The sequence below is a fragment of the Poecilia latipinna genome, unplaced genomic scaffold, assembly GCF_001443285.1.
Source record: "Poecilia latipinna isolate Pla-1442-1.1 unplaced genomic scaffold, P_latipinna-1.0 Scaffold1600, whole genome shotgun sequence".
Taxonomy (NCBI): domain Eukaryota; kingdom Metazoa; phylum Chordata; class Actinopteri; order Cyprinodontiformes; family Poeciliidae; genus Poecilia; species Poecilia latipinna.
The window spans coordinates 45,259-55,352 of record NW_015114216.1 but is presented as its reverse complement, the minus strand read 5'-3'; the positions used below and the strand labels follow the sequence as shown (position 1 = coordinate 55,352).

Genomic DNA, 10,094 nt, shown 5'->3' with positions numbered 1-10,094 from the left:
AAAAGAAACAAAGGTTCATTTTTTTTTTTTTTTTTGTTAGTTTAGTTTTTTTTTTTTTTTTTTTTTAGGTGTTCGGAGTTTGTATTTTTTATTTTTCAGATGAATACCTTTGTGTAAATATCTGAAGCATTTTAATTTAAAACTCTGCATACCAGAGAAGTTTTGGAGAATATCTATGCTTTTAATTGTCAGTTTTACAATGAACACAAACTTAAAATTCAACCAGAAAATAGAAATATATTGGTCAAAGTTAGAATAAACGGGTCAGAAATGAATTAAGGTGATTGACATAATTGTCGGGAAAGACAAAACAACAACCAGGTTAGCTGTAGTTTAACTCTTTAAACAGTGTTGAGGCGCTTGTACGCAGAAATGTACCAGGAAAGGTCTCAGGTCTCAAAATATGGCAAGGGGAAAAAACTCTTAAAATAGTCCATCAAATTCAATATAATGCCAGATGAGATGCCAGAAAGGGTCCAAAATGACTGCAGTTCCCTCCAGATAAATGGAGAACAATGTAGTGATGCAACAGATCCTGTGCGCTGCTGACAAGCAAACGGAAAGAAATCTAATATTCTCTTTCCTGGCTTAATAAAAGCATAGCTAATAAATAATCAGCTAATACCAAGTTGAAATAGCCGCAGTGTCTCCGAGCAACTGAGTTGCAGATGCCGCGGCTAAGTGAGAGAGGGTACATCTGGTCGGAAATTAGGATTTCTGTTTTGCAACTGACAGTTTTATGTTTATGAAAACAAAATGAAACTTTTGTCTCTGTTGATGCCGAAAAAAGTGGCTCTTTGGCAAAACTAAATGGGCTTTGGTTCCAATACTGAGAACAGTTCAAACAGATGTAAAGAAGTCATTATGTTTGCCTCTATTTTCACAATTTTCAGCTCTCATAAAGCAAATCATACAATCCTTTCGGTGAAAAATTAAAATTAATTAAAAAGGTAAATGAAATCTATTCATCCTGGATTAAATGAAGATGTGAATTTTTGCATAAGTCACAGACTTTTATGCCTTATTTTTAATGAATTTATAAGCTTAGATTACTTTCAGGCCAAATAGATTAAATCTTGTTCTTACACAGGTCTAAATTAGGCCTGCATGTAGAGTTAACACTGATTTATGTTGAAATGTATTTAACAATCAGGCATTGCTTTGAAGGATTGTAAGAGTCAAGATGTTATATTATATTAGCAGCAGCGGGATTATGATCTATTAAACACAAAACATTTTCTCTTAAATCCTTAAAAGTACTTTTTAAATTCATTTAAATGTTTTGAGTTTCTCTGTAGATAACGCAGAGACATGAACACAGAGAACTTGTTGACACAACGACGCAGTGTCATCGCCACGGTAACAAACACTGACCGAAACGCGTGCTCACAAACACTTCGGCCCAAACTACAAAGGCCGGTGACTCATTGTCAGGAAACTGGTTTATGTGCCGCCTGTTGCTGTTCAACGGGGCATCACCGTCTCTCACACACTGACACACACACACACACACACACACACACACACACACACACACAAACAGAGATAGAAAACAACTGACCTCCCACTGCAGATGAGGGGGAATGTTCCGGATCTGGATCTTCCGACTCCTGCAGAGATGAGAGACACAGACGGAGTGGATTTAAAGGACCTGAACCACAAACTCACACACTTTTACAGTCATCGGTTTACAGTAAAACCAGCTGCCACTTTATTTATAGTTTATTTATAAACAGGTTTATCGTAACAGCGACTGAGGAGGAAAGCTATTAATTCACAATCAGACCTTATTTCTAGATGTAAACATCAGTCACCAATGGGAAGAAGACCCAATGTTCAATATCAGCAGTCAAGACCTGATCCAGACGTGCTGAGGGAAACAGTGTGGCTACGGTTAGTCACTTCTGATAATATCATCTGAAGAACACGAGGAAACCTAATTATTAGACATCTTCATTCATTAATTAATGAATGAAATTTTAATACAGAGCAAGAGTATCTCCAGAAAGTTTTGTAGAGCGTGGTAAGAAGGGGACAACAAAACCAAAACCCAGAACAAAATTTCAGGAGTTTAATCAGTTGTGTTTATTCCCCATAAGATTGGTTTAAGCAAGATAAACATAAAATAATAATAGTAAACTAATAATAAAATATTTTAATTTTTAATAAAATCAGTTTGTTATAACATGCTGTTCTTTAGTCCCTGTAAAATTGTGTCCATGGTTTTACAATATCTCCAACTTATTCAGGTAGATATGAAATCCTTTATGTATTAGAGGGCTTACAGTGAATGAAAGAAGCACTATTATTGACTTTTCTTTAGCATTATTATTATTATTATTATTATTATTATTATTATTATTATTATAGCATACTTAATTATATTAAAAGTAACATTAATTTAAGCAATTATATCACATTATCTATTGTATTATATATTTAGATAAATAATTACTATTCTGATAAATTGTGAAGGAAATAAAAAAGCAATAAATATTATTATATTAATGATGAATATTCATATTAATGATAAATAATAACATCACCATTATTATTATTATTATTATTATTATTATTATTATTATTATTATTATTATTATTATTATTATTATCTAGTCATAAAAATATTGATATAAATCCATCTGACAGGTGTGCTAGTCAAAATATTGGGGGTGGTTATAATTATTGCTTTAAAAAGTAAATTAAATGATGATGATTACCTTCAGACAAAATTTTAATAAATTTTAGATTTAAACCTCTATTGATATTTTGATACAACATTTCAAGACAAAACTTCAAGCTTAGATAATTTTCTCACGACTACAACAATTAAATATGAATAATATATATAAAAACAAATCCATTTGTTTCGGCCAATGTAGATACATGAGTTTAATAATTGTCTATGTTCTCATCACACTCAGAATGATTAGAAAAGACACAAGGGGGAGAAAAATCAGTCCCTGTTTAGAGTAAAATGAAGGGTTGTCTGCATCCTCAGTGACCTAATCAGAGCCGTTTTTGGCTTTGAATTAATCATCAAGAATAAGAGACACAAAATCCAACCTCAGACATAAACAAGTCAACAGGAATTTGATTTATTTCCTTCAGTTTAGTTGATTTAAACGGCGAAGATGCTTAAACCTGAGTTTCAGATCTGATGAGCTCTAAATCTTTAACAACTTAATCAGAATATTTAGGAGCCAGGTCCCACTCTGCTCATTTTAGGATCCAGGGTTTCCACGCTGTCTCTCTGCCTTCAGCAAGTCTTTCAGCTCAAAAAAGCAAAGCCACACAAACCACCCGTGCCCACAAGCTGTTAACAACAGCATTAACGTGAGAGAGTGCGGTGCAGCACTGCCCTGACCGCGCAGCTAACTTACTCTGAAAAGACATTTTTAAAAAGCATATCAAGCATTTACCTCAAGAGTATAACTAGAGGAGAGACAGAAATGAATGAAATGCAGGAATTTTCAGACGCAAATTTCGTATTTTCTCAAAAAGCAAAAGAGCAAAAAAAAAAAAAAAACACCCTTGGCTCTGGATTTGTCTTCTTGCAGCGAGTGAACAGAATCCCGTTAGCAGCTGGACAGAAAGACACGTCTCTAACTGTGTTGCTCAAGGGCAGAAACAGAAGGAGCAAACTCTTTAGACATCCATCCAAACTTTCAGTAAAACAACAGAGCATATTGTATAGAAGTCAAACTTTATAAAATGCAACAAACATAATCTTAAACAAGCTTACATGACATAAAGTATAACACTACAGACGAATACAGTCGTAGATCAACCTCATAAATCTCATGACTATCACTGTCATGAGATAGTCATGACAGTGACTATCTCATTTTGGGGCTTTTAATAATTTCTTTGAACTGTATTTCCTGTGGAATACAGGAATTAGACACATACATTTTAATCTCTATTAAAATTTCCCTAATCCACATAAAAGCTTAATTACACATACAAGTTCAAAGCAATGCATACGCAGCCACTAATATTTGGTTAAAAACCCCTGAGCAAAAGACACCTGGACCACCCGCTACGTTTCCTTCCAGGTTTCTGTCAGATTTATTCATACAGACTTAAATATACAGTATTTAAGTTTTATGTCTTTTAATTTAGCAAGGAGTTCAAGGAAAAGTCTCCTGAAGTCACTTTTAAATAACTACAGGTATTATAATTACTACTTCAATAAGTTATATGTATGTACATGTCATTCAAAGATCACAATGACAAAAGGATGGCTTGAAGAGTCGCATCTGTGAACACTGTACCAACTGTCAAGCATGGTGGTGGTAGCATCATCCTATGGGACTGTTTTACTGCCAGTGCAGGTGCTTTCAACAAAAAGTATGCAAAAAGTTAGAAGGTAGAGTAACTTCAGATTTATGTGACACATGGCCACAATAATGTTGACCATGCTAACTGCACTAATCAGAACACACAAAAAAAGAAAAAGTAAGTTTAAAATGTCAGTTTCGACTGTTTTGAATGATCAAAACCCAATTTTAAATCAATTATTCTCTCACATAGTGGCTTGACGTTGGATCAGATTGATATCAGAAGATCAAATTTAACAAAAAAACTGATCGGAAATTGTCCACAAACGTCTGATTAGGTTTAAGTATCTTGAATTAGAGTTTGAATTAAGGAAAATCCACCATACATTCAAATTTGTGCTCCTAATTCTGGGTTTTGAAAATGGCTGATGCTATAAATTACATCATCTTGAAAATAAAACTCTCCATCAAATCATTAAAACCTAAAAAGGTATTACCTTCGTGCCTTGGTAAGCTTGGTAAGTCTGAGTAAACTTTTCTCTGGAACAGGAAGTTAACCTGACTGTGCACTGAATATTGCAAACCCAAAAATTGCAACAGTGATGTTGGTCAAGTGTGTGTTTTATTCAGCGATAAACAGAAACAAAGAAAAAAAAAAATCAAGAAAATCAAAACAAACAAGCCAACATTTCCCAGAGGATCGCACCACACTGCAGCCTGCAGGCTTTCTGTCACTGATGGAGGTTTAAAGCAAGAGGCTTGATGAAAGAGCTCTTTTGGCAGCCGATGTCCAAACACGGGCAAAACACATCACCTATTCCGACGTAGTAAACAACCACATGGCAAGCAAAAAGCTGCCAATTGCTAAAAAGTGTTTATGGCCAAGTTGAAACCTCTGAACAGCCCAAAGGCTGGCGTCCCTGAGCTGCCTCCGATGGACACTAAAAGCTCCTTTCATTCAGTGTTGTCTGTGTGAATATCCTGCGATATCCAAGGCCCAATCCTCTATTGTGTTTCTGCCAAATAATTATGCCGCCTGTAATCTTGATGCAGAACAAGATGCCACACCACACACTGCAGCATCCTTTGCAACTTTTTCTATCCTCTTTTGTGGGATTTAAAATTAAGTTTTCCTCCATAAAACCAAATTACTCTGGAGTCTTTAGCTGTGCTTACTTCAAAATAGTGACCTTGCTTCTTTTTTTTTTTTTTTTTTTTAAGATTGACTTGCTTGCCTGTCACTCTCATATGAAGGCAAAAGCTCTCTGAAGAGGCATGTTGCGGAAAATATTACAGCATCTCCTAACAATCCTTTAATGTCTCATTTTCAGCATATTTGTGGCCACCGGCTGACCAGAGGTCCACCGCTCTCTGTCTTTCCATGTGTCTCCGGAGTAGGGAGCGGCTCACACTACATGCCATCCTGCCACATCTGCTGTTCCCTCCCTACAGCCTTCAGGGTCCTCTGCAGACATCAGCTGTTTGTGCTGAACTCATATGAGCTGCTTCATAACCAGGGAGGAGTCAGGTGTCTGCTATAACATCCAGTTTGTTTGGATTCAAGCGAGAACTCGGCGCATTCTCTTAGCTTCTTTAGAAAAATCCTGAAATTTAGCTGTGGCAGAAGACATGGGCTCAGGTTGATGTTATTTAAGGTTTGTTGAAGCTGCCTGCAGCTGGTTTGAAACAGTCTGCCAAGAAAAAAAAAAGGAGAAAAAATTTCTTGATTTGTGGCTTTAAATATCTGAGGGTGGTAGTTTTTATTTGAAAAGCTAATATTTACTGCATCCACACCTGAAAATAGTCAGAAATTGGGCTGTCAAAGGAATTTTAAAAGGACAGTTCTTGATTTTTAGATATGTGATGTCGACGACAAGAAGTCTAACCTGCTATTTTGAGATTCAAATATAAAGAGAGAGCTCTTGAGCCTGATGCTGCGTTTGAGACTTATATTCTTGAAAAACAAAATGAGATTTTCTGTGAGTTATAGACCTACTGTGTCGAAGGACTTGGCTAATAAAGAAATCCATCGAACTTGCCAACAGCACTAACTTACAAAAGCTTTGAAGAAGCATTCAACGTTTTAAAACTATATATTAAGGACATTGTTGAAAATGTATGGACGTTTTATTTGAATTAACCTGAAATTTGAGTAGAGTGCCTTCTCCGGGTCAGGGGGGTCGTCCTGCCTGAAGTGGAGGAGTTTAAGTATCTGGGGATCTTGTTCACGAATGAGGGAAGAAGGGAACGGGAGATCGACAGACGGATCGGGGCAGCGTCTGCTGTGAAGCGGGCGCTGTACCGGTCCGTCGTGGTGAAGAGAGAGCTGAGTCAAAAAGCGAAGCTCTCGATTTACCGGTTGATCTACGTTCCCACCCTCATCTATGGTCATGAGCTTTGGGTCATGACCGAAAGAACGAGATCCCGGATACAAGCGGCCGAAATGGGTTTCCTCCGCAGGGTGGCTGGGCTCTCCCTTAGAGATAGGGTGAGAAGCTCGGTCATCCGGGAGGGACTCAGAGTAGAGCCACTGCTCCTCCACGTCGAGAGGAGCCAGTTGAGGCTCGGGCATCTGGTCAGGATGCCTCCTGGACGCCTCCCTGGTGAGGTGTTCCGGGCACGTCCCACCGGGAGGAGGCCCCGAGGAAGACCCAGGACACGCTGGAGGGACTATGTCTCTCGGCTGGCCTGGGAACGCCTTGGGGTTCCCCCGGAGGAGCTGGAAGAAGTGGCTGGGGGGAGGGCAGTCTGGGCCTCCCTTCTGAAGCTGCTGCCCCCGCGACCCGATCCCGGATAAGCGGAAGAAGATGGATGGATGGATGGATGGATGGAAATTTGAAAATAAAGTAGGAAGAAAATACATATTTGAACTTGTCAAAACCAAGGACATTTCATACAAATACACCAGTATTGCTATGATATTCCTTAATAACATGCATACAGCATACCACTCACTCCAGAGGAACTGAAGTGCATTCATCCATCACCTGATCAGATGATTTGTAGAAGCCTGGTCTGCTGGAACACATTTTGTGTCCCAGAGCACAACTATGTTGTAGCAACACAACTGAGCAAAGGGACATAAGATGTGGTTAGTTTCTATATTGTGTAAATACATTAGATGTGGTACTGGAAGTAGCTCCTTGCTGTCTGCCTATGAAAATACAGAATGTTTATTTTTATGTGTCACAATGGTGAACATGATTCCAGTTTGTTCCAGTAAATTCCCATTCATACTCATCAAACCCAAAAGTTTCCCATTTGGACTATTTCTAAATTTCCACATCCTAACTTTCCGTTAAATGATTTCTATAAAGTTGAACATTCGTTGTGAATTTTCCCGTCCTTTGTGTGCAAGTCTAAGGCGGCGTATTCACGGACTAGATTCAAACAGTTTGTCATGTCTATGAGACGACGCAATGGGATAACGTTTAGTTAATGACAATAATGTCTGTAGCTAATGACGCTAATATCTGCTCCACAGTTTCTTATCAGCATGAATTTAAAGTGAGTATTACAGTCTGGTGTACATTTGATTGTCGAGTTGAAAATCTGATATACTTAGACTACTCCAACCTAAGCTGGATACATCTGCTGTACACTGAACTGGAATTTCTTAAAACCACAGTTTAGGTTTGATGAAAGCTTTATTTGAAGTATGAAAATACTAGAAAAGGCATATTTTGGAGAACAAGCACAAATACTGCAATATATGGCCTGATTAAGCACAGACACCAGTTGTTTAAACTGATTAAAATCTTTAAAACACTGTTTGTGGCTTGTGAAAAGTTTTACTCAATTTGTGAAAACAAAATCTGTGTTATTTGGTTTTTCAAAAAATGCCAATAAAAATATTTCTGGACCCAACCAATATAGAGTTAGATTTAATAATTTAATAAAGATGGTAAAAGGTTGTTTTGTTTTGTTTGTTTTTTTACAGCAGGTAAGATATTCTATCGTTCTAATATTTTATTAGAACTTTTAAAAAAATAATAATGAACTATCCTTTTAATCCCTTAGCAGGTAGACAAAGATATTTGGCTTTTATCAGTACAACCTGCAGATGGTTCTCACAAAATTACCCATCCTTTCATTTTCTCCTGCTGCAAAGACAGGAAACCCAGACCTCACACTTCAGTTCCTTCTAGAGGATTCAAAGTTTGTCCCAGGCCAGGTGGGACATATGGTCCGTCAATGAGTTCAGGATTGTTGGGTCTCCTCTCGGTAGGACTTGTCCAGAAAACGTACAAAGAGACGCGATCTACCCAAACCACCTTAGGTGACTCCGTCACACTCCGGTGTCTCTCAGGCTGACCCCAGCCGTCCTACAGGGATACCTCATTTTAGTCGCTTGCATGAAGGATGCTGTCCTTTCTGTCATGATTCAGACTTCATCACTCCAGCTAAGAGTCAAACCATTGACAAATTAGTAAAGCGAGTTTTTGCCAGGAGTCTTGATTACAAAGTTATCTGACAATAACTTCATTTCAAGAGTAATTTTCACTCTTATGGTGACTAGATGGGCTAGACTCTACATGCCTGCCTCCTAAACATGTATTGTCTCAAAAGTGTAAGGAACCCTGTCTTGATTACGTCTTCTTAGTTTAGTTGTGTGAATCATCATCAAGTCGGCCTTTGTGTGGGAAGCCTCGTCTTTCCCTCTGCTTTTGTCAGGTCTTCTATTCATGTTGTCTATCTTGTTCCTTTAGCTCCTCTCCTGTTTCACCAGCCTTGTTATTCCCATGGATTTGTGTTCAGATTTCATCTGAATTAAGTTTCTGGGTAAGTTTTTATTCTGTTTGACACACCCACTCCCTCTCTTTCTCTCTCTCTCTCTCTCTCTTTCTACAATGTCTTAAAGAAAGTCTGACTTCTGTTTAACCTGTGACGACCTCAACAAGAAAAAACAGGATTAAGCCCAACTGATTGATCAATGGGCATCACTAAAGTAAACTTTTGTTCTCGCTTGTACTAAAATGATGCAATTCCACCAATCATGAGACACACCAGCATCTTGACAGTACTCATTAATTCACAATCAAAGCATTTGAAATGTTATTTGCTCTAAAGAAGGTAAAGCAAATTTAGCCAATGTACTTAAGGCACTGAATCCTACAATGCAAATGGAAGTAAAGCCTAAAAGAACCGCTCTGATTATATTAGTGTCCCAGCAAAAAATGTGATAGTTTACATTATGATTATTGTTTAAAAATACATTTTACATTTGGACGGCACATTAAGGCCACTGAAAGCAAAACATTATACCAATAATAAAAAGGCTTGTGTATAAAGGCAAATGAAAATGGATTGAAGAAGGAAAATGGGTTTTTCTTTTCTTCTTTTCTTTTTTTATAAAAAAGAGCCTCTTTTCCCTGTAAAGAAAATTATATTTTGCAACCAAATTTAAGAATAAGAAAATACTCAGAATTTTAGACGTAAATCATAACCAAAATAAATAAATAAATAAAAATAGAGATTATAGCAAATTGCTTCTCTGGGAGACCATTTGATTTCCACAAGAATTACAGGACCATTTTCACCAAAAGGACTTATTTTTATCAGGCTCCAACATACCAAAGTCAGGCCTGATCCAGCCTCCTGTTCTAGCAGCTTTTAGAAACTCCTGTTTGCTGACCTTTGACCTGCCCCTGCTTCTGTGCTTCTCCTGTTTGGTTTTGGCTAAACTTTACACATAGTGGTGTGATGTTTGGTCTTTCCCAGTGCGACTTACCAAACAATTAATACTGATGTTCAGATTTCTACTGCCTGTAAAGGTTTTCTTTATCCTTCCAAGGAGATGCAGTATTGTGG

At 37.5% G+C, this 10,094-nt stretch overlaps 1 protein-coding gene across 1 annotated transcript in view; it reads right to left on the bottom strand.

Moving 5' to 3' along the window:
• Positions 1–10,094, bottom strand: part of igf2bp2a (insulin-like growth factor 2 mRNA binding protein 2a) — a 72,238-nt gene that overhangs the window by 27,874 nt on the left and 34,270 nt on the right. Inside the window, exon 3 of the mRNA XM_015059097.1 lies at positions 1,562–1,610. Coding sequence (XP_014914583.1) covers positions 1,562–1,610 — 49 coding nt within the window. The remainder of the gene's footprint in view (positions 1–1,561; positions 1,611–10,094) is intronic.